The 25,970-nt window shown below is 35.5% G+C and overlaps 1 protein-coding gene across 1 annotated transcript; it reads right to left on the reverse strand.

Moving 5' to 3' along the window:
* Positions 1-5,062: 5,062 nt before the first annotated feature.
* Positions 5,063-25,970, reverse strand: LOC114361968 (proton-coupled folate transporter). The gene is made up of 5 exons (XM_028317205.1): positions 24,703-25,970; positions 13,662-13,763; positions 8,377-8,598; positions 7,780-7,936; positions 5,063-6,346 (listed from the first exon to the last, which is right to left on the reverse strand). Exons 1-5 carry the CDS (start codon positions 25,682-25,684, stop codon positions 6,247-6,249), a joined length of 1,563 nt encoding a protein of 520 aa, XP_028173006.1. The 5' UTR covers positions 25,685-25,970; the 3' UTR covers positions 5,063-6,246.

Below are 25,970 nucleotides of genomic sequence, written 5' to 3' on the forward strand. Positions count from 1 at the left end.
GACGCCCTTGTTTTTAACGTACCAACACCCGCACAAGCTACCTCCAAAACTTTTTCTTTTATAAACAATTAAATGACACAATGATCACTCAATAAAGTGAATTAGATTTGTTCTAGTGCCCTAAGGTTCTGTTAAACACCTTATAACTTTGTTGGCTTAAAAAACAAATTAATTTTGGTTTGAAATTAATAAAATTAGTTCTAGTTATCAATCATATTGTTTCCATTCTCTAACCAAATACATGAATTGCTATTGGACCAAATTAATTAGTAGTAAAGGAACCCGATCGCGTGGCAGGTCACCAATGCGCTGGACCGACCAAGTGAAAGCAGCAGTTGGGAGACGGCGTAGGTATGTGACTGCACCAGACAGTCTGTCAATAGAGAGAGATGGAGGGAGATCGTGCGGAGAGTTGTATCCGCCTCTAAAACCGATGTGAACAATGGCAATGCCTCAACGTGACCACTAGGGTGGAGCGTCATTGTATGGTTAAAAAAAAAGTTACGTAAACGAACTTGAATACCTGCTAAAAGTTGCATGAGAGCAAGATAATAACAAGGATATTTTTATTTTATTTTTAAAATGTATTTTTTAGCCCTCTACCGTCGTTTTAATTTAATTATTTTTTATTGTATGGCAATTTTCTAAAATGTTTGTATTATTAAACAGAACAATGAAAATAGAATTAATTTAAAGGTGTTTTGTAAAAAGAAAATAAATTTTATGCATAAAAAAGTTTAATTCGAAAAATCACTACTAGAAATAATTGAAATAAGTAAAATTTTATAAAAAAAAATAAAACCGACTCCAAAAAACCTACACTAAAAAGTAAAAAAATAATTACTAATTACCTACTTATTTATTAGGACGAATTATTAATATTTATGTAGGTATACCATGATTGATACTTCTGGAGTCGGTGCCAAGATTATGAAACATGTAAAGTTTGCCTGCACCGACTCCAAAAGTATCAATCATGGTATACCTACATAAATATTAATAATTCGTCCTAATAAATAAGTAGGTAATTAGTAATTATTTTTCTACAGTTACAAAAAGCCATATTAAGGAATTTCAAAAAACTTGTTTCTTATTCACTGTAATGACGAATACATAAATAGTAAATATCTACACTCGGCATCGAATAAATCGCACCTCCCGCAACAAGCACTTCTCAAACGTATGCAAACCCACTTCCCACCAATATTGGCACCATTTAAAAGCCTAGTTCTAAACTTCATTTCATTAAAGGATAGGTTTTTACCCCAAAAATGTGTCTTTAGAAGGATCCAGAGTCACTCCTTCAAAAAATAGGTAGTTCCGCTTGAGCCAACTTTTATGCCTATAAAACTGTTAAGTTGGGATTAATCGCTATCCATCTGTTAAAGAGGACACGTGTGATCATTATTTGGTTTTATAACCATAAAATTTGGTCTAATTGATCCCAGAGGTGAGCCCAAAGTGAGGTTTTTTTTCAAGTCACATTTATGGTATATGTTAATCATTTATTAAGAAATTAAATGTGTTTTTCTTTAAGGATATTTATTGGGCTTTCAAATAACACCAATATTGTTGAGGCACCATGATTGTGTCAGAAGAAAATCTTTAAAGTTCACGTCGCGGAAGGTGCGGTTTATTTGATGTTGAGTGTATTAATAACGAAATATTGCCAAAAAAAAATAGGCGATCTTTTTTTCACTGATGGTCTGATGACATGATGCAGTTCAGTCTGATGACATGTAGCAATTCAGTCAGATTACGCAGCAAGTAAACTAATTTAATTTTGCTATTCAATCACACACTCACGATGGCAACCGAAATCGCCCGAATTCATCTGCCCCCTAGACAAGTGGCAAAATCTGACATTATATTCGGACGGATTCGATTCTCGAAAAGTGTGACTAATTGTCTAGTTTACTAGACCCACTGATCACGTTCGAAGCTCCTGTGCGGCGCTAAACTCGTCACGACATGCAACGAGACAATCGGCCAACTATCCGGCCGCCGGATATCCGGCTATCCGGCCTAGCAGCTCGCCGGATATCCGGTATCCGGTATCCGGCCAAACAACTATCCGTTTCATCTCTAGTTATGATAACAATATTGCTATCAATAAGTTTATAGAATTGGTCCGCCAGGAATAATTGTTCTTACATAAAGATTTGTGTCATTTAGAACCTAGAAAGTATTATTTCGGCACTGTTGATCTAACGGCGAACAATGTATGGAGAACGAACATTGTCCTTTGATAAATACAACGGGCTGTTTACTTTATTTTATTTTATTTCCGATTAGCGACCCCGCCCCTGCTTCGCATAGGTACAATGTAATGTATTATACTTAAAAACCTTCCTCTTGAATCACTCTATCTAATTAAAAAAAGCAGGTGTCAGTTGTAACACTGATTAAGGTACAAAACAAATAAGGAGATCCTAAAATAGGTCACTACGAGTGCTTAATTTCGATTTTATTTTGAATTTGGAACAATATTAGACAACGCAATTACGAACTATCTACTTGATTAATATCAGTTAACTAAAGATAAAGACATAAGACAAAGATAGAAAGAAGAAAATAGGTAACTGGACTAATTCTGATGTTAACAGTTCAAGTGGCAAAGTTACGCGCTGACTGTGAGTTTAGCTTATAATCGGCGCTTTTAATAATGTATTTTTTTAAGTTTATGACAAGCTTATAATGTTATACAATTATTTTTTACGATGTATATTATATTTAAAGTTACAAAAATATATTATTTATCAAATAAAAACTATTCTAAGGTAATTTATGATTTTTGCAATAAAGTCCCATTTTTTTTTTTATGAAATATTTAAAAGCCAGTAGAGGGCTAAAAAATGGTCTCAATATTTTTTTATTTATTTTTCTCGTAACCGTAGCAACAAGATACAACTTTTAAGGGGTATTCACAAACGCAAATGTAAAAAAAAATTTTTCGCTCCACCCTAGTGACCACGACCGCTCTGCCAAGAGCGTAACAAATAAGAAGAAGAATTAGTAATTTCAATTTATTGTTGGTGTCAACTACCCAACTTTAATCATTCACTCAGAATACCTCTCATTATTAAGTCAAATTCTACACGCACCTAGGATTCCAAGTATAATAACTATCCTACCCGTCGAATTAAATATTAATGACCCTGAAATTGTATCTAATCTAGTGTTCATTACGTACTGTTGTTCAAAGGGATCCCGTAAATTTCACTTAATCCTGGAATTAGGACTGTACGTCACATTTTCAAACGCTAGGATCTGACTGAAACGCTAGCTTTGTTATAACAGGGATATCTAAAGTTTTAGCCTTTTCTTGCGAGCTGGTCTGAGTTATTTGTAATAGAAGTAATATTTTAAGAATAAGCTTAGAGCATAGTCGCAAAACTTTGCATAATCGAAGTTTTAATGAATACTTAATATTGGAATTAAGTAGAACAAGTTATTAATTTAACAATGAGATTAAAACCTGTTTGTATCGCGTTCCAAATCTCACGGTATGTGGTTTCCTTTATGAGTAATTCTATCGTCATGGCTAGCTTACCTCTGTCAAAACTTCGCAAAATTGAAGCTGTCAATATTTTGTATGTTTGGCTTGAATTTGTACCGTCGTAAAAACCAGTGGCGCTTTTAGTAGTAAGCGTCTTTGTATAAATCTCTACTAATATTTTTGATACGAAAGTAGCTGTCTGTAACCTTTTCGCTTTAACTACTGAATCCATTCAAATGAAATTAGGTTGAAAGATAGTTTGGGGCCCAGGGTGAAACATAGGATAGGTTTATTCCAGTTTATCAAAAGGGATGCGCTCAATGAAATCTTTTGACAGACCGAAACTAACGCGGGCGAAGTCACAGGCAAAGGCTACATAGAATATAAATAACGTCTGCATCAAAATGAACGATGTTATAAAGATTTAGTTTTATGCCATCCTCAAACTGTATTGTTCTGGATTTGACAGCTTCTGAATAATTCGATATTCGTTTGTGTCGCAAAATTTGCAAAATCGATCTTGGCCAGTTTTGCGATGCCCATCTGTATCGGTACTCAAATTGGCATCTTATGTTCAGAAACTTCGGCAGCTAGAAACAGTAGACAAATATTAAACGAGTAAGTTAATGCATAAAACTATAATCGGGAGAAGTAACCCAATTCTTTTTCCTATAATATAAGATTCCCACTATGTGGACCGACGATCTGGTGAAGGTGGCGTCCTTCCGGTAGGCAGCGCAAGACCGGTAGTTATGAAAATCCTTGGGGGAGGTCTTTCTCCAGCAGTGGACGTCATTTGGCTGAAACGATCAGATCTTTTTAACATGACTGTTTATTTTAATTTGTTACTATCATGGATTTTCGTTTGTTTTCGTCAAGTGCCTATTAAAAGATAGCATAACCGTTAAAATACAAGTGAAAACACTCGGAATGTTCTTAACAACTACAAATACACATTATTTACAGAGATAAAGGGCCAATGAACTTTAGTAAATAAATAAACACGACGATCTGTAGTCACTCACATCACTTTAATATAATGTATATTATAACTTAGATAAAATTCATTAACAACAATAATATTGGTAGACCAGCAATCGTATGGCGGAGGTTTTATCTTACCTAAAAACTAATAATTAAAGGAGATGGTAAAAAGAACACAGAATCGATTTTGGGTTTTTGGTCTATACATTATGGACCTTCTCCTTTCTATTTAAATGTAGTGATCTTTTGCTTTAAATTGACCTTATCGACAAAGTACTGACATCCTTAATTTAATTTAATGTTTACATTAAAATTTAATACAATTTAAGCAGACCCTGTCATTGTATTTATTTGTCACTTGGTAGGTGAAATCTCAGTGAAAGTGTGCAACCTACAAAAGGAATATCAATTTTATCACTTTCGGTAAAAAGTTTAAAAACAATAAAAATAATTGCGACTTTGTTCATGCGCTGGCGCCGCAAATTTATTCACGAGTGCAACCAACTTTCATTTTTATACAAAATTTTGTTCTCAGTAGTTTGTTTATAACATTAATTTGGATACATTTTTTGGAAGTCTCTTTATGTTTATCTTAGCCAAAATATCGGTAATTAAAATATTTTTACGTTAATGGGATGGTGTTCTGTTATTTTATGGGAGAGGCAAAAAATAATAGAAGCAGACTAAGTACATAATTCTTATACTAACTTATTTTGTTATTTATTATAGCTAATAATATTATTTACATTGTATTTGTATAAAGTTGGAATATAAAGCTACCTATTATTCTTCCATAAAAGTAAAGAAAATATAGCACGTAGGGTGATGGCATCATCATCCTATCTCCAGATGGATCTGGTGGCCAACCGTGACCTGTCTGACGTCTGTACGGGATGTAGACAGACCCACACCACGACCCACTTGAACATAAAGGGCCTGAATCATATTTGGAGCTTATTTTCGTTATTAAAGGTTTTATCGTTCTTTAAAAGATTCTACTTTTTCTATGTTAATCTTAGTCTAAACCAGGGGTGTCCAAACTAGATAGGACCCAGGACCAGGGCCAATAAGCTTAATTGTAGAATATGCACTCTCACAAAGGTGATAATCGAGCCCATTTTTTGCCCGAAATTATGTGCATGTGGATTGAGTGATCCTTGCTTCAATCTTAACAAAAATCGAGGAAATTTTACTTAAAATATGTCAGTTTCGGGTAACGTTCAGCGAGGAGCTTAAAAAAAATCAAGTCCTGTTTCAGTTCTGCCCTTGTAAAAGGGGTCTGATTGCAGATCACACAGTTCCAGTTGATAATCAATCTTCACACTCTCAACTGCGATCGTTAATGGATGAGTGAAGAGTGCTATATCACTCGTTTTTTTTAAATCTGCAAAACGCCGTTCAAATTCGACGATTACTTATTTCGTCCATGTATTTGAGGTGCTCCAAAAAATTACAGAAGATAAAAAAGATTCTACGGGCCGCAATAATCCTAACCGCGGGCCGCACGCGGCCCGCGGGCCATGGTTTGGACAGCACTGGTCTAAACTTTGTGGCAGATTCATTAATGGTATAGTTGATCATTTAAAACTAACACCTATTTTTTTCTTTGAAAATGTCGAGAACTAAGCAAAAAATTCCCACCAGACAAAATAATTCGAGATCATAATAATATAGTTATCTCACTCTATCATATTGTATTTAGTATTTACATACTTAAGACTTGACTGTTGCAAAATCTACAGTTTTTATGACACTGGGAAGAACTAAAACCTCGAAACTTCGTTAGTTCTGGCAAACTCTTCTTTCTTCTTTGGATCAGTAACTGTATCTTTGTTCCTTCTTCTTACCAGCACGAAGATCATTCTGGAAAAAGAAGAACATAAATATTATTTTGTACACATAAAACCTTAGCTTCAGTTGCACCAACTGAATTTTAACCGTAACTATTATTATAACCGGTGTTTTTGGATGGAGTCATGTAAGATGGTGCAACACTGGGTCTAGTGTTGGTAAATATACGAATTGCTATGAAAATGTTTACTTTCACAATGCTATCTGAAACTCATTGATGATTTATTTACTCGTAGGTATGTATCAGTTACACTATCTGTTATTTAATTTTGCTATACCTACTTGTGAAACAAAAATAATAATATTTCGCATAAATTGTTATCGAGATTGTGCAATCATTTATTTGGTGTTATAACCATTTAAAATGGTGATGTGCGTCATTTGCATATTGACAAAATATTTAAGCAGGTATAGTACCTACTTGAGGTCCAGACAAAAATAAGTTTATATGTGTTTATTGCACCATAAGTAGGGTTGCCAGGTCCTAAAACACAAAAGCCGAAAACGGTCATTTGGCCGGATATTTTACCATAAAAGCCGGACATGTCACTGCAATTAGTGTCATAGCCTTACGAGTGAATTCTATCATCATCGGTTGCCCAATATCCTGATGCGTACGCTTGATATTATTCTGTTATTCTCTAGCTCGAATAAAAAGCCTAACAAAAGCCGGACAAGACAATTTTTGGCCGGACACGACCGTAAAAAGCCAAACATGTCCGGCTAAATCCGGCAACCCTAACCACAAGTGCACATTTTATTTTTATTTTATTTTACAAGGAAAACAATACAGTGTATAAACTATGTAGACAAACAATTTAGGAACATTTTACATAACCAGTTTGCATTAACTACTGGAGCTTAGTGCGAGTTTACATCAAACGTCGTTACTAGCGAGCGCGGTGAAATATATATGATGATTTTAGTTCTTGAAAATTTCCGCTAGGGGCGCTGTAGAATCCGTCATGCATTTAATGGCACTTTTTTACGCAGTCGACATCGAATGCGTTTGACGTAAACTCGCACTACAATCCCTGTACCTCTAGCATGAACAAGTTTCGTCTTCGAATCGTTTGCGTATTCGACAAAATTGAATACTAAACCTTCGAATTAAACGATAAAGTGACAATTTTGATTCTCAACATAAGTTTCGTGCAACCATTTCTCATACTAAGTTCACTTTACGACACGTTCACAAGGGCGCTGTTGTAGTTTTCGTATGTTTTTCTTTGATGGCGATTCGAATACGCAAACGATTCGAACTCGAAAGTTTTTCGTGCTAGGCGTACTGTATCATGATTTCTATACGATCAAAGTGGAGCAGAACTTTTTTGAAGTTATTTTGCTCTTGAGCTGAATACAACTGGTCTATCCAATTCTTAATTCTTATTTTCCAAACTTTTAATCGTAATTTATGGTCTTTGCAATTTTGGAACTTTACTTACGCGAAAAATCCCAGAGCTAGAATTGTAAGTGCAGCGTCAAACAGGTAGAATGCCCCAGGAAAGTTGTCTATGGTCGAGATGTAGATGTAGCTGGAAGTTGGCATGTAGATGGAAGGCGCCAGAGCTTCTGTCACTCCAAGCAATGCGCTCAGTTTTGCTGCAAATAAAATGTTACATTATGAATCCTTTTCATGAAAGTATTGAGCCTATTTTGTCGGAAGTGGGACATTAGTATAGAGATAGTTTGTCTTCTTCTTTGGTATAGAGATAGTTTGAGTCTCGGGAAAGGACAGAATGGTGTTGATCACAGTTTTTGAAAAAGAAACACGTTTTTCTGTGGCAGACCGAAATCTACGCGTGCGAAATCTCAGGCAAAATGTATAGTAGTAGTAATTTAAATAAAACAGTGAAAAGTAGATAAGACAACAAAGGTATCACACCAATAACAAGCCGAAGACACGGTAATATGGCATTTATTGGGAGAGGAGTTTGACCAGCAGGGGACTGTTTAAGGCTGATGATGGAAGAGCATTGACTGAAGGAAAGAAGGATTTGTGAAGAAATATATTATTGAAAATTTGAATAACTAAATCTTACCGATCTCCTCAGTAGGAACACTCTTCGTGGCGATAGACCTTACAGCAGTCAGGCCAGTATGGCTGAAGATGTTGAACACTGGCGCCGAGTAGTACCAAGAACGGTTCGGCGCAAACGCAAACACGAAGCAAGATGCTATCCTGCTCATACCAGCGAGGCCGCCGATAGCGCTGTCCTGCACTTTCATCTGCTTGCTGAGGACTGATATGCAGAAGACCGTTCCTGGAGAAGAAATGAAAGCATTAGTCTAAAGTCGTCACCTCGTAGATTGACTCTGTGATGTTCTTAGAAAGCAAAAAAAAACAAGTCTTTATCGTAGAGCCCCCATCCAAAATGGATTACAAAAGGAAGCCCCTATTAATAAGTAAACGATAAAAGAAGGCGGCAGAAAGCGCAGATGCTTTCAACCGGGCGACGTAGAAATCATTGGGTGAGGCCTGTGTTCCGCAGTAGACGTCGTCCTATGGCTGAGATGATGATGAAGAAATGACATAGACTGGCCAACGTGCATGTGATGCAATAAAACACAGTTAACCCAAAGAAGGAACCCGACTGCAAATCCTGTAGCTATACTAGAATATTATGCAGCGTGGCGGCCTGTGAATCCCAACCATTGAAGGTTCTTCTTCTTCTTGGTCGTGTCGACAACAAACCTACACAGTTTCAGCCCAAAACTCCGCTACAAGAGTGGCGTTGTCAGTAGCATTCATTAAATTTTCCTGCGTGCAGTTGTTTGGGCACTCATGTGCTTCGTTAATAAATAAATAAATAAATAAATATATAGTCGATTGCTGATTGAAGGTTGAGTAGTACCAGCTACTTGGATTGAATTTAATACGAAGAATGTAGACTAATTTTTAAAAGTAATACAAACCCCCTTCCTCGCTGAAAAGGTACTAAACCTATTTAAGAAGGAGATGACTATACCACGGACTAGATTAATGTTAATTGTGATACTATCACGTAATAGTATGCATTTATGATGCAATTGTAAGTTATGTATTTGAATTTGATGTCATTTGCCCTGTGCCAATATGACATTGTTATGTAACCTAAATGTTGTGTCTAACTGTGTACCTATTCGGATCAAAGTTTATGTCATTACATCAGTTGTAAACACATTTAAAATACAGGCGATTGTCATTCATTAATTTATTTTATTGTCATTGTAATTTTATATTTTCTATGCCACATTTGGGGGAGGCCTATTTTCAGCAGTAGACATCTTGTGGCTGAAATGATGATGATGATGCCACATATTTTGACTATCGTGTAAATTTAGGCCGTGTAGTTAGATGATTGGCTCTACATGAGACTTAGTAAAATTTTACATTAAAATGTTTTTGGTGGGATATTATTCTACAACCTAAATGAAGACCCGAAGACTATAATCCGGGCCTTTTCAAGGTGAGACTGAATAGGCACTTACAGGGCAGATAATTATGTACCCTAGACTGCATTGTGGTCAAATAACTGCCTTGTTATGCATAAAAAAAACAAGTTTCTTAAGGCGCAATTTCCTCCCACTAGGTGGACCGACGATCTGGTGAAGGTCGTGGGAAGCACCTGAATGCGGGCAGCGCAGGACATAACCTGTTGTAATGAAAATCCTTGGAGGCCTTTGTCCAGTAGTGGAAGTCATTTGGCTGAAACGAACGAACGAACGCGTAATTAGTGTGACATTGGTCAATGTTGCAACACAAATTAAACTGCGTATATCAATACAGATAATTTCACGAACGAATCTCAAGTAGGCATGCTACAGATTTCTCGGAAAGCTTTCTCTACCTCAAAAACCGACTTTAATTTTTGGTTGGTACAGCACAATTTGCTGTATTCGTGACACACATTATGCAGTTCTTATCGAAGACGACCTTAACCTTAGATACGAAAACTTCAGCAAATGACACGAATCGGCTAAGCAGAGATAATTAATGTGGGTTATCTCATAGGCATGAGTGTAATTATTATCTTACGCATTAAAGATGAAGCGATGATTTTAATAATGCAATTTTATGTCGATTCGCTCAAAGATGGCCTTTCAATTACATCGACTTTGTGGAACCGGTTTTAAGTATCTGTAAGATAAGATTTTATTCAATTTAGTTACTACTTGAGCATCAACAGTAAGTTTGGCAATATGTAGAGGTATTTTAACTTTAGTTAGTAACTGATCAACATCATTATCATTTCAGTTATAAGACATGCACTGGTGCTTATTACTTAACATTTTGAGATGACCTTGCTGAAATCGTCACTTAAATTTTTCCGTTTAATTTTGATTTCTAAAATAGCACACCGTCTTGCAACTGGACCTTTTACAAGGCATAACAAGCTCATATGAAAAAAAACACGTAATGCACCAGCGTAGGTACATTGCGCTAGGTAGGTTGCTTTTTACGCTTAAAAAATTCAAAATAACTATAGATTCTTAATTAAAGAATTTCAGTAACCGCACGAGTAGGCAATTTCTGGTTTTGAATGTATCTGTAACTAATACTTTCTTGTAAGTCTATAACTCAATATAAGAAACTTATTTAGCTTAACTTGGGATTACATCCAATAAAAATACTTACAATGTCTTTACAAGTAAAATATGTGGTAATGCATTACAATACTTGATTGTAATAAATTGTAAAAGTAACACAAGAAATGCCATCAGTCCAAGCGTTATCATTTCCGTACCTACAATATCTCCAGTAATAAAGTGTTACAACTCTTAATTTCCAAAGTTATCTTCTTCGAGGACATGCAATGTAAAGTGTAACCTACTTTCCTTTAAAAATAAAATGTCACACTGTAATGACAATGACACTAATTCACTTTACACGTTTACGTACATTTACTTCAATATTAGCAGAATAAAATAAAATTTGAAATACTGTACAGTAATTAAAAATTAAGATAAATCCGTGCGATGATAAAAAACGCAAGGCTGAGTTGCACCATCTTACTTTAACTTTGACAAACGTCAAAAATCTGTCAAACTCCATACAAAAAGCACCGGTTATCATCTTAGTTACGGTCAAAGTTAGGTGGTGCAACTCAGCCAAAGTCATGAACTTGAACAAAATTAAACATTTATTATATTGGTTTGTGTTTACTCGTCTTAATTGAGGATGTTAACGATGTAGGTATTTTAGGGTATTAAAACAATTAACTTAATAGAGACAAGGTCCATAAAATGTAAACTTGAAAGACAATGCAAATGCAAAAAGTAACAAGTAAGTATCCATTGTTACTGGTCGCGGAGTTGAGCTTGAAATTCGTATACGTTCGTAAGTATATACTTAGTTACATTTTTATAGACATTTACAAGATGTTACAAATAGATACAGCTGTATTCGTTTTCTACAAGAGCTACCAAAAGAAACTTCCTCATATTTAAAAAAAAGTGAGCGGCAAGAAACTTGAAACTCGGAATTAAGAAAAAAATACTTACCGCAAAAAACAATTTCGTACCCGTATAAAAGTGACTCAAATGCAAATGAAGGAAGCCAGAAGATATCTTACTAAATTTAAAGACCTAATAAAATATTATTAAGAGGATCAATTTAAATTCGAGAGTCATAAAATGTTCAGTTGAAAAAGTTTAACGAGTCAAAAAACGAAAAACCTTTGGTGTGCGTCTTCGTTTTTTGTTTCCCAACCAGTGTATTATTTAAGGAATAAAAATTAATATTTCTTCATTTATATCGTTTTACATCAATGCCTTCGCTAAAAGCCGGGGAGGTGAGAATCATTGAAGTTACGACAATTAATTACTTCAGGGCATAAATGTGGTAAATGCTTGTACCTTAAAGATCAACTTTTTGTCCAGTTCATCTGTGTGGGATCAGAATAAAATGTTTAAGGTCTTGGGTTCGATTCTCGCTGGGGGCAAATGTGTAAGATTCATAAAGGTTAGTATGATTAGCACTTACATACAATTTGAGTATAATAAAAAAACTCTTAAACAGTAAAAAAAGTCAAAGACGTGGTTGAAGTAGACGCTATTTTACAAGAAAAAGTCTAATAATAATATGTTTATTGCTTACGTTGCTTACGACGTTCTTAAATTGCCTACAATTTAAGAACTTTCACTTTGCTATTTTACTATACAAGAACTGCGAGTATATTTTGAATTGTGATAATAATATAATTCATTCAAGGTTCATAAATTGTCACCGAGGTAGAGTGCTAATTCGTATGGAAACTAGCGACCCGCCCCTGCTTCGCTCAGGTATTATACTTAAAAACCTTCTTCTTGAATCACTATTTAATAAAAAAAAAACGCATCAAAATCCGTTGCGTAGTTTTAAAGATCTAAGCATACGTAGGGACAGACAGACAGGAAGGCGACTTTGTTTGCTCGTATAATATGTAGTGATAAGTAAACTTAGTGAATTCAATATTCTTCCTGTAATCAAAGTGTTAGTTTTGCAATATTAAAGAGTCTCTACCTAGTTTTGGTAAGAATCATCGTTGAATTGTATTGCTAGAGTCTGCCATCATGTTTAGAAGTTAAAGCTTAAAGCCGTCAATCTTACTCATTCGTTTTTGTTAGAACTTTTTAAAGACAAAAACATCTTACGAATTCTTAAAATATTTTCAATTTGTATCCGAACTGAATCATTAAATGAAATAAAAAGGAATATAGCACCGATTTGCTAAAAGCCTTTAAAATTTCTGCCAAAAAACCCAGATTTGGATAAGGAAAAAAGTGCATCAGTTTATAAAATGTGTAATTTGTGTTTCTTAGTCGTAAAATGACATTTACCGAAAAGATGCTAATAAAATGTTTCATTTTTCTTAAAATGGATAAAGATTCTGAGACGTCACATACTCACATCAATTTACAATGTATCGATTCGAAACTCTGCGATCGAACGAAAATTTAATATTACTCATGAGATCGAAGTTTTACTAATCACCGAAACTTTTGCTCTGAATTTTTAAGATTTCAATTGTAAGCACCTACCTAATTAGGTAAAGACAGTTAACCAGTGCCACAGCATATGGATAAAGAAGTATTAATTTGGCCACTTAATTCAGTGTCATAAAAACTGATAGCTCTATGGAAACTGGGCTTATGAGTTGACGATAGTTTAATAGTGTCAGTGTCGAACTGCTGACTCGAGGATGAGTTCGAACCTATTCATACGCTGGACTAACACAAGAATGAACATTTTGTTTGGCTGGAGCTGTTAACGGGGTTTTGCATTGCACAAATGATTAATGATTATGTCTTCTATATAAAAAAATACATTATAAATGTTAAAAATAATATAATTGTCTCCACTCACCTACTAATCCAAGGAGGATGTTCACAGTTCCGTAGATACTGTACTCCACTTCGTTGAGCTGGAACTTGCGACGGGCGTACAAGTAGCTCACTTGAGAGTCACCTGCGGGACAAAATAAAGAATTTTGAATTAAAAATTGCATACTTAGTTACATTACCCTCCATTGCGCCATGCAATTGTGTAGAAAAAAAGGAAAAAATAAGTTTGCAGCAAGTTGTAATTTTTTTCAGAAGACTAAGACAGGAAATTTTAGCTCTGGATTGAAAAATGTTGACGGCGCATATGAAGCTAAAATCTTATCCTATTTAGTTATAATCTTGTTTAAAAATTTTACCTTTCATTACAAGATATAATTTTGGTTAGTACCTATTTATCACGTACCTATCAGAAATAAAACATTGTCTACCATTATGCTAGGGTTGAGTTGAGAGGCATAAAGCGCTCTATCAAAATTTTGACGGAACCTTCTTTAGTCAACATGCTTGCATAGTCAAGTACCTTTGTACTTAAAAACACCAAGTTCTTGAAATAAATGGTCTTACAAATAAAACTCGAGTAGGTAAGTGTTTCTCACATCTGGTATTTTCCATTCATTTACATCGTAAATTATGTTAATAACTTAAAATATGAAATAACTACGCGTACTTATGTCGTTATCAAAAACGAAGAAACAAAAAGTAACCTTGAAAATGATATTAAAGGGGACTCTTTTTGGATCGCACAGCCATTTTAAAATTTCTTAAGAGATAAATAATGGAGTTAAATACAATTATGCTAATTTCTGTTGTCCATCACTCATTAATTTGGAAGATTATATCTTCACATGAAAATTAAAAGATCTGTCTCCATGTATTATCAAGGAAAATAAAAGACTTAAACTGTTTAATTCATTTCGTCTTGTTCTCGAATTTTTTATGTTTTATCACACATCTAAAAATAGAGACCATAATAATATTATTTAAGTTACATAATCTCTCAAATCATAACCCTCGTTGGTTAGCAGAATTACGGTGACCTATAAAGTTTCAGGTCGTTAACTGATAATGTAACTCTATCTAACAGGTACTTTTTGAATCGATTTCAAAAATTATTTCCCAGAAATCCAAATTGTTTTCTAACTAGGTATGATAGGTATTTTTAAATTTATAATTTTTATCATGTTGTTAAATACCTACCCATGCAAAGCCGGGTCATGCCGCTAGATCCAAACTAATACAGATCCAGACTAATACAGACCTAATCCAAACTAATACAGATTCAAATTCAGATAATAATATTTGTTCATGCACCAAATTATTTTTATGTTTCACCTTTGATAAATTTCTTATTTATGTAATGTTATTTGAGTTCTTTTTTCTTTCAAATGTTTGTATTCGGCATCGAACGAGCGGGAATCGAACTCGCGACCTAAGCTCTGACTTGTGTAGTCTGGTATGCCAATCGGCTGATTGTGTGGGTATGTGTAAAAGCTACATAATAAAGACTTTTTCCTTGACCCCCATCCATAGTTCAATCGTATGACATTTCGATGAATCTCCATTGATATGTTTATACAAAACTGCTACGAACACGCTAATAGCATATCCCATTCAAGTTTACAGCGCCCAGGTACACTCGGCAGCTTATCAAACTATACACTTTTCTTAAAAAATAGTACTTATTACAATTACATAGCGTCGTCGTACAGTGAAAACCTCTTAAGTGTTTTTGAGCAAAATTTTCAGGAGGTAAAAAAACCGTCTGGTGAAAAAAATTTGTACTAAGTACGTAGATTTTTGATTTAATTGTTATTGTGGGTAAAACTAAAGCTCGTTCATACGTCATTAATGTATATTTTAAATCTTTATCCTAAATGTACTGGGGGTTACTTACGAGGTTTTCGAAAAAAAAACTACATGATTTTTGTTCTAATTTACGAGGTTTTCGGAAAAATAACTACAATTGGAATTTTGAACAATCAACTTTATTTTGGTATCTATCTTACCTCTTTAAAGTTACAACAAACAAATCTCCGAAAAAGCACTTTGAACGTCTGTTTTCACGATTTTTACATGCGCCGACCTGTCGTCACGAGGTAATCACACCAGACTTAGTTCACGCGAGCGAATACGAGGTTCTCATTGATGGCGTTATTCGTCATAGATGGCGTTATTCGTCATAGATGGCGTTATTTGTATCAAATGAGCGTGTGAGTTAAACTAGAATGTGAGAGGTTGTGCGAGGTTTTCTTTCAAATAATGTAATAATAAAAAATGAGCAAAAATACACTCCCGAGGTTTTCACTCTACGGCGACGATAGGTGGTAGACTGTACTTGAGATGAACAGTCGGCATTTATAAAGCCTTGATTGCCAGTCGCATGCTTATTGAGTCAGTAGAATCACCTGTTTGATGTATATCAACCTACTTTTTGTTTTGCTAACTCTACAAACTGTGGTATAGACAGATCATAGTTCAAGGTTCAATTTAAGATTTTCCACAGAAATAATAATTTTCCAGTAACATTTTTCTACAAATTTTCATTTTTTCTATGTGACTTGATGTAAAATACTTATTCACCCAGCGAAGGCCAGAGGAAAAACAATTAATAGGTCATTATGTTTATTGTTCATACATTGTACTTTCGCTAAAATATTCTTCTTAGAATATGTGGATGAAAATTAACACATACTAAAAAGTATTTTCCGGCCTATTTAGATGTCTCCCCTCTCATTTCCTTGGTGGATTTAACCACTAACACAAATCAATTTAATCCTATACAGGGTGTTAGGTAAATGGGTATATGAGCTGACACTATAGCCCATGTTAACATGGTCATATAAATGGTATGGTGAAGTCAGAAAATTGATATTTTCATTTTAATTATTTTAATTTTCATACAAATCGGATTTTATAAAAAATATTTTGTATGAAAATTAAAAAAAATAAAATTATGATATCAAATTTCTGACTTCACCATACCATTCATATGCCCATGTTAACATGGGCTAGTGTCGGCTCATATACCCATTTACCTAACACCCTGTAGAAAGTGACATACTTACTACCAAAAAAGTTCCAACGACTTTTTTGTCTAGACACATTTAACACTAAAAAAAATACAAAAATTTCCAATAACCTGTACAATTAATATTCGTTATGGGTTCCAATGACAGTAAATCAGTTCATTCGATAGTAGAATTATAAAGAAGTTTAAGGAAAATGCCAATGGCATACTTGAGCGAAATCTTCTATTTTGTGGAAGGTTAATGACATTAAGGCTATCTACAAGAGAATTGGAAGCAGTAGGCTCTATGTTTAGCAGTTACTTATAATAAAAATCCCGAATCTTTGGTTCGTTTCTAGCTCTGTCGGTCCACAAACCTTATTGACACTGACAAACAAACAACTTTGTTTTATAGTAGGTATTTTAAAACAATTTAAGTAGCTAACAAAATAAAAATAAAGGATTTTTCAAAGATCTACGTAGAATATGAGCTTCCAATTTTATTTTTCACTTTGGTAATGCAATACTAACAAAACAACAGGGCTTTTAACAACGTTAAAATAAAACGAGAAGAATACTTTTTAATATAAATTCATATAAATCTTCAAATCAATCTAGCTCTTTTTAGAAAGGTTACTTCATTTTCTTACACTGTGACATAGGTAGATATATCACTTTAATTAGGTATGCATGTAAAGTCAGCCATAATGTTAATGACTGACGTCAGCGTGCCTTTATTACAGTCTTAAGTTTCGTTCACCTTTTTTCTCATTGTTAAACTGTAAAATATGTCTCTATCGTTGTTTTCAGCATGATCCGGTTGAATGCTTTGTTTGCCAATACCTACTACGAGGTATGTTGTTTTTTTCTGTAATACCTACGAGACAAATACAATTACTTTAATACCCGCACCTATTGATACTTTTACATTCGTTTCTGTTTTTTTTTTAATTGACTTAGTACCTACCCACTTAAAAAGTCCAGAGAAATTTAAAATGGGAGATTGCAATTTCATTTGAAAAGAAAAATATTTAGAAGAGCCTTGTTTGCATAAGATTGATGAAATCTCTTTCGTAAATCCCCTTATAGAGGGTAAAGATAAGGTAGAGTATTAAAGATTGACTAAGTTAATATTGTCTCTAAAAATGAAAATAGAAAAATTATCACAATCCAAATGTAAAATCACCTCATAAGGCTTGTTCCCAGCCAGAATAATAAATTAACCAGATATACAAATTAGAAGCAAGACTGAAAAACGAAGACTGAAAATCGAAGACTGAAAGAATTTGCCACCTATAAAATTAAATGTTTCATGTAGGAAATTCTACATTAGTCTGGTGGTCACGCTCAAATTAAGCAGTCAATGGGAATCGAACAAGCGTTCTTTCGACAGTCCAATATTGCATCAAAAGATAACATTGCCTATACTAACGCCCGTATTCACAAACATTACTATGAGGTCTCCAAGTGCTCGTGGACGCACAGGATGACACATAAACCAATCACAGAGCTCTATTCAACGCTGTGCGTTCGATTTGCTGTTTCACTTTTAAGTAAGCATCGTTAGTGAATACGAGCGTAAATTACTTACTTTTTGTGTCAGATATTAATCGCAGTAAGTCAAGTTGAAGCTACTGGAAAACCTTCTAAGGTAAATTAAAGATTGTATACCTACCTAAATCCTACTAATATTATAAATGCGAATGTTTAGATGTCTGGATGTTTTTTACTCTTTCACGCAAAACCTAATGAATGGATTTTGATGAAACTTTACAGCATTATTGTTTATAACCCAGAATAACACATGTCATAGGCTATAATTTATAACGATATGTGACAAACTAAATTTCATGCGGGTGAAGCCGCGGGCAAAAGCTAGTATATTATAACTAGGCTACGATCCTAGGAGTGATTTTCCTCAGACTAAAGGTATATTCACACTACTTGTGACATTCGCGAAAATTGAGTGGGGCGTATTAGTAGGGAATTTAGTGCAAGAACCCCTCCACTTTGGTATAGAAGGCTCATTTTTGCAACAGTAGTTCTTTGGGTGCTCCTGAGTGGATTTCCGTCGGTAGACATCGGGAGCCCCCCCTGTGGTAGCAGGGGGAGGGGGGGCAAGTTTCCTTCCGCCGCGCTTCACTTTAAGGCCCATATCTTCAAAACTATGGGTATTAGGGCAAGTGTGGTATCATTTTCGGATAATTAAAGGATGGCGAATTCATTTCTAGAACAAACTTTTTGCCTTTTCATACAAAAAAATTGAAATATTGAGTAAAATTCACAAAAATCAAAAAGTATTTTTTTAAATAAACGTCGTTTACTTTTAAACCACTGGAGATAATCTAATAAAAAAAATATGACCTGAAAGCTACATTTATCAGAATTATAAAAATATAACATTATATGGTACTTTTTTCGCAAAAAGTAGGTGAAAAAAATTTTTTCTTCAGGACACAGCGGGCGAATTTTATTGCGCATCGGAAAAAAATATTTATTTTATCCATGAATTCATACTATTTGGTTCATAAGCAAGCAAGAATTATTATTTTAGAATTTATTTAGAGTTGCTGGCACATCAATCTACCATGATTTGTATTTTTTCGTCAATTGATTTTGAACTCTATGTGTGAGACATAAGGTTGAAAATAATTTAAATACATTTTAATATTGAAAATATCATAAGAAGAAAGCACTAAATAAAGAACTTTAATTTGTCTAAACGTCTTAATGATTATTATTATTTTAATTAACACTTTTATTTGTACATACTATTGTACCAGTGATTTAACGGAAAGGTAAGTGTGAGGAAAATGAGGTTTCACAATCATAGTACGGGAGATATTTTTAGCACAAAGGTTACGGCTGTGACCTTTTTAGTTGTTTTTTTCAGACAGCACCAGCTTCTGCACTACTTCTTGCACTTACATCTCACCATTTCCAGGCAAGCCTCGGCAGCTACGGGCAAACCGGTCCATGTAGGCTCCATCTTGCTATCGACTCTGGTCCACCCCCAACCAGTCGGGTAAAGGGAAGACTCGAGTCGGTTGCTTGCACCTGATCCTATACGCGAATCCCTTGATATACTGCCAGTAACCAAGGCTGATACAAAGCTGCTGCTGCTGTCTGGGTTATCTTATGTAGGGCCTAAGCTAAGCTAGGTCTAAGCGTAGTCCACAGCGACCCATTAGGATCTTTATGCTCCATTTTTTATTCCCTATCATCCAAAAAAATCCTATCCATTAGGTGAATTAAGCGTCTGAGTGAAAGCCTTCTAAGTCTTCTGATGCCGGATATGCTGACCCAAGCAGACCCATCCTTACAGTATTGATTCATGGACCCCACATGTATTCCACATGCTCGAGAGCTGTCTTCTGTTGTTAGGCCCATTTTGTGGGACATGTGGTTCGTTCCATAATGCCCAGTTTGCGTACCAGTAATTGCTTGGGCTTAGGTACCTTTTATTTCCGCTTAATGAGTTTTCTCCATGACCCTGTGTTTCCCTTTAGGAATGATTTGGAGAGGCTTATCTTATATCGTTGGAGCTTTCCCATTCAGCACTGTGCTTCTTGGATATGGCCATATTATGGCCATGAGGTATGCCGTTAGATAAAGGTAAGTATCAGTTCTGACCCAATAGGTATCGCCTCTGACCCTAGTTTCGCTAGACTGTCGGCTCTCCCATTGCATTTGATCCGTGTATGTCCAGGTATCCCACATCAGGGACACTTTCATGCCTTCCGAGTTTGTTCATCTTTAAGATTGCATCTAGAATAATTCTAGACTCAACCTTCACTGAGGCGATGGCTTTTTGTTTGAGTGCTGCCTGGCTGTGGATCAGGATGTAAATATTGCGTTTTTTACACCCCTGTTCTTTAGTGCACACATATTATAGCGTAGAATTCAGCTTGAAACACTGTAGCAAACCTCCTTAAGCGTTCACTATGTTCGAAGTGTTTACAGTAGACGCCCGTTCCCGTTCCCAAGGCCATCTTTACAGTGGCGGCGTAAGTCCTAAGGCACCCCCTGGTAACCCCCACGATTTTGGGGTTACCTACCGATTCCAAGATTGAAAGACAATGACATAGACCGCAGAATTCCTATGCAGATGCGCCAGTGAGTACTTATCTGTGCGACATGTGTCACCCTGTGATGCTTGGCACCCGGCCTCCCCCCTACGCCGCTACTGCATCTTTGAGCTATCAGTAAACCAGATTAGGCTGTTCTGTTGGGATTTTGGTCCTCTTTTCTAGTCGTCCCTTGTTCAAGATCTATCCACTTACTTATTGGATCAATCCAAGGGGTTCGCGTATAGGATTAGTTGCAAGCAACCGACTCAGTCTTCCCTTTACCCGACTGGTTGGGGGTGGACCAGAGCCGATAGCGAGATGGAGCCTACATGGACCGGTTTGCCCGTAGCTGCCGTGGCTTGCCTGGAAATGGTATGATGTAAGTGCCAGAAGTAGTGCAGAAGCTGGTGCTGTCTGAAAAAAACAACTAAAACGGTCACAGCCGTAACCTTTGTGCTAAAAATATCTCCCGTACCTACTATGATTGTCAAACCTCATTTCCTCACACTTACCTTTCCGTTAAATCACTGGTACAATAGTATGTAGAAATAAGAGTGTTAATTAAAATAATAATAATCATTAAGACGTTTAGACAAATTAAAGTTCTTTATTTAGTGCTTTCTTCTTATGATATTTTCAATATTAAAATGTATTTAAATTATTTTCAACCTTATGTCTCACACATAGAGTTCAAAATCAATTGACGAAAAAATACAAATCATGGTAGATTGATGTGCCAGCAACTCTAAATAAATTCTAAAATAATAATTCTTGCTTGCTTATGAACCAAATAGTATGAATTCATGGATAAAATAAATATTTTTTTCCGATGCGCAATAAAATTCGCCCGCTGTGTCCTGAAGAAAAAATTTTTTTCACCTACTTTTTGCGAAAAAAGTACCATACAATGTTATATTTTTATAATCCTGATAAATGTAGCTTTCAGGTCATATTTTTTTTATTAGATTATCTCCAGTGGTTTAAAAGTAAACGACGTTTATTTAAAAAAATACTTTTTGGTTTTTGTGAATTTTACTCAATATTTCAATTTTTTTGTATGAAAAGGCAAAAAGTTTGTTCTAGAAATGAATTCGCCATCCTTTAATTATCCGAAAATGATACCACACTTGCCCTAATACCCATAGTTTTGAAGATATGGGCCTTAAAGTGAAGCGCGGCGGAAGGAAACTTGCCCCCCCTCCCCCTGCTACCACAGGGGGGGCTCCCGATGTCTACCGACGGAAATCCACTCAGGAGCACCCAAAGAAACACTGTTGCAAAAATGAGCCTTCTATACCAAAGTGGAGGGGTCTCCATACAAATCATTGCACTAAATTCCCTACTATATGCACTGTGCGGGGCATACGTCGTTTTTTAGAGTCAGCATACATCGACCCGTCTCTTCTTAAACTCTTTATTTTTGTTAATAAGGTATCTACCTACTTTGCATTTTCTACAACAAGTTGGTTGACATTGGTAGGTATAATGGCATTCAATGAACTTCCTTCCTCGTTAAATTCGGTAGAATAGGTAAACGTTTTTGAAGATAAGCAGGTAATGTATCTCAATGGCACTTGTTTGTAAATAGTAAGTACCTATAATAATAAACGAGAATCTTTCTTTAAAAACACACAAGGCCGCAAAAATTCCAATGTCAAAGTCAGTATTTATTGACTGGATTACAATTGCTTAGAAACTTTTACAGATTAAGACTGTGTTGCACCATCTTACTTTAACTTTGACAAACGTCAAAAATCTGTCAAACTTCATACAAAAAATACCGGGTAGCGTTTAGTTACGGTCAAAGTTAGGTGGTGCAACTCAGCCTAAGTACACTATAGCTAGTTTTGAGTTATGAAGAGCTCAAAACTAGATAATGCTCATGACACTAACATTTGCTCCCAGCGAGATTCGAACCCGCAATCACAAGGCTGTCCAACAAATATTCGATTGCAATGCGAATTACCTTTCACTAGTGCATGATGGGCAAGGTGAACTAGTCAACCACCTGTAGGTACGTGTTTACCTTTGGTATATCCGCTAGGTAGGTATCTTACATGTACAGTTATGAAAATAAGGTAAAAATATTTTTTTTTTAATAATAAAAAAAACCCTAAGTCTTTTCTAAGGACGTAATCAATGATACTGACAATGTACTGTAATGATGTTGTTTCTGGGTGTTTAAACTCTATTTATTACAAAAAAGTTAAACCCTGTCAATTTTAACCGGGGTTCAAACCGAGACTAACTTTTTGTAATAAGGGGGTATAAGTATGCACATTTTCTATTCTGTATAAGCGAAAACCTTGTTTTTAATGCAGCATCAAACCCTTTTAATGAAAAAAAAGTTTCCTTTTTTTACCAACCTACTTATACAAAATATAAATAAAACTTAAGTATCTAAGAATCAATTTTTGCAAAATAATTAAGAACGGATTATCAGCTGATCATTTTCAGTTGTCACCTACTTCATCATTTTCACCTACTTTAAAAAATAATTATCTTTCACAGAAAGAAACTCAAAACACAATTCAAGTGAAAACATGGACTGTAATCATTTCAATTGATTGGTTTAATTTCAACAATTATATTTATTTCAATATTTGTTTAGAACCTATGAAATTGGGTCCAGATTTCAGCGTTGTTACAGAATCTACGACTGAAATGAGTTTGTTCCGGCATTTCTTCTCTGCACTTGCCAATTTTGTCTCGAAGCGCTGGTAGGGTCCAAAAATAAGGAGACATGTAAAGTGCCCCTTGGGCTTTTTTACTTATTTTTGTAGTGCGTGCCCAAAATATTGACCTAAATTGAATTAATATTTTTGATTTGATTTGAAAACTGCAAGAGCGTTTATTGTAAAAATGACCATAATAATTTATGCAATAAAGATTATCCTTTATATGCAAACTTAGGCCTGACAATTTTCATTCGGCATTACATTCGCAGATTTACCCGATAATTGCATTATTAAAATTCACATGCGCACCTAATTGAATTGCATATTAGTGACTAGCTCACCTAAATACTGAGTAGCACAAGGTTCTATGCTCGTTTCGACATGGACTCTGATTTGAGAGTACTATATTTAATTTTGCTAGTATACATGTTATTTAAAAGTCATTAAAATAATACGTAACTTAAAAAAGTAACTTACGCCTGTATTCACAAACGATGCTTGCAAGTGAAGCAGCAAATCGAACGCACAGCATTGAGACCTCATAGTAATGATTGTGTATACGGGCGTTAAAAATAAATAGTGTTTGTTTACAATAGACACCACCAATCAATTGACGTACTTTTTAAAACTGTCAAAACGAAACTCTCCCATAGATTTTGTATGGCACTACAAGCAAGTGACGTCACTATTTTGTCAACTCAATTAAACTACTTTTTTCAATTACAATGCGACCAAAAATCGTAATTTACAGTTAATTTAAAATTAATTAAGTTTTTAAGACCAGAATGAAGGGTATTTTAAAAAAAGTTGTGGTTTCGAATTATTGGGGTATGGTGTCAAACTGTCTACTACTGAAATAAAAATTACTTTTCATAAGTTGAGAGAGATTCAGACCAAGAGCATCCTGATTGTGGATTAAAAGTAAAGAAATGTTTTTTTTAAGCAAAGCTCTCATACCTTATTCAAATTAGAAACTCTTTAACCTGTGATATTGAATGACATAATGTTTTAAGTCGGTTAAAATCCTAATACAATTCGTCATAAAGTCATCGCTAAATATTTGAACTCTGTTTTGTCGATCTGGATAACTCAAAATTATTAAAGTAAGTACGTTTTCATAAGCATTTCTTGATTAAATAGTATTTTATTTAACAATAATGTTAGTGCATTATTTTATTGTGCTTGATAACCAACACTGATTAGGTTTTACATACTCGCGAAACAACTTCATGAATTATTTGAAAGTAATATGTTTAGTTAATTTATTAAAAAAATATTTAATTAACCAACATGCTATTTGGTACTTACCATACAGTGGTCCCACCATGATGAGGTATAAAGCGATGACCAAAAATATTTGCATACGTCCATTCATAGCTCTAGGTCGCAGGGCAACCAAAACAGTATTGCACACGAGCCCGAACACATCACTGAATAGTTTCACACACTTGTTCCTGTTTGTCTCATCTTGCACCACATTACTATCCTCAGTCACCACATCTTCGAGTTTGAATATACCGTAAACAAAAGAAAAAACATGTAAACACAATAACAACGAAAACACGCCGTAGTATCCCAGTGCGCGTAACAGAACACCGCTCAAAGCCGTTCCAGTCGGAGTCCCGAAACTGACAAATATCGTCACTATCCCCAAACGAAACGTCCTGTTTTCCACTGTAGTCCGGTCAGCCATGAAGCTGTACATTCCCATAAAAATAATTATGTAGCTGCCAGTCAGCGCGGCCGGCAGCGCTTCTATGAGAGCCGTCGCCTGTAGAGACAGCTCCTTGAAGTAGTACGTCGCTAAAAGTAGTCCCGAGTTCGTTATAATCTCCCCGACGAACGGGAAGAGTATGCAGATTTTCCGTTTTTTGTACTTGTCGCTCCACGCGCCGACGAACAAAACTAGAACCGCCGGTATCGCCGTCTGCAGAGGGAACTTCCAAGCCATCACCGTGGCCACGAGCGCTTGCACTTGATTCAGCTCCGCCTCCAGACCGGTCGTGTTGAGGTCCCTTATCCGGTCGCACACGTCGTCCCCGAAGTCATAGTGCACTCGGCACGATTTCTCCAAGTGCATATTCTGCACTGCCATCGATGAAAGTGAAGTGCACAGCATGTAAACAAACAAGCACGGCTCCACGGTTGTTTCGCGAAAGAAGCATTTCAGACCTTTCAATATACTTTTCGATTTCTCCATCCATGTTCCTTTCTTGATGTTTTTCGTCAGCAGCATTTTCGAGTTGGTCAGTTCTGAGACGCTGTATATTTTTTCAGTGCTCGCGTTCATTTTTTATTTTTCGTCCCCGTGTCCGCCCAGTGGGCTGTGACTTTCCGAATGTGTCCAAAATCTTGAGCTATAAAATTCAGGTAGGTGTCGCGCGCTATGCGTGCATACGAGTCGCTCGCATCGCCGCTGTTGCGATAACATGGGCCTTACCGGCGACGACACCACTTTTAAATAAATATCTCATTTATCTTGCACCTCGTGTTACTGGAGTCATTTTTACGCTGCGAATTGTGAATAAAATTTTTACACTAATTACTGTGAACAGAGTTGGCTTGCCATTGTTGTA

This window comes from Ostrinia furnacalis, unplaced genomic scaffold (assembly GCF_004193835.3).
Source record: "Ostrinia furnacalis isolate ACB-3 unplaced genomic scaffold, ASM419383v2 OfSCF0387, whole genome shotgun sequence".
Taxonomy (NCBI): Eukaryota; Metazoa; Arthropoda; class Insecta; order Lepidoptera; family Crambidae; genus Ostrinia; species Ostrinia furnacalis.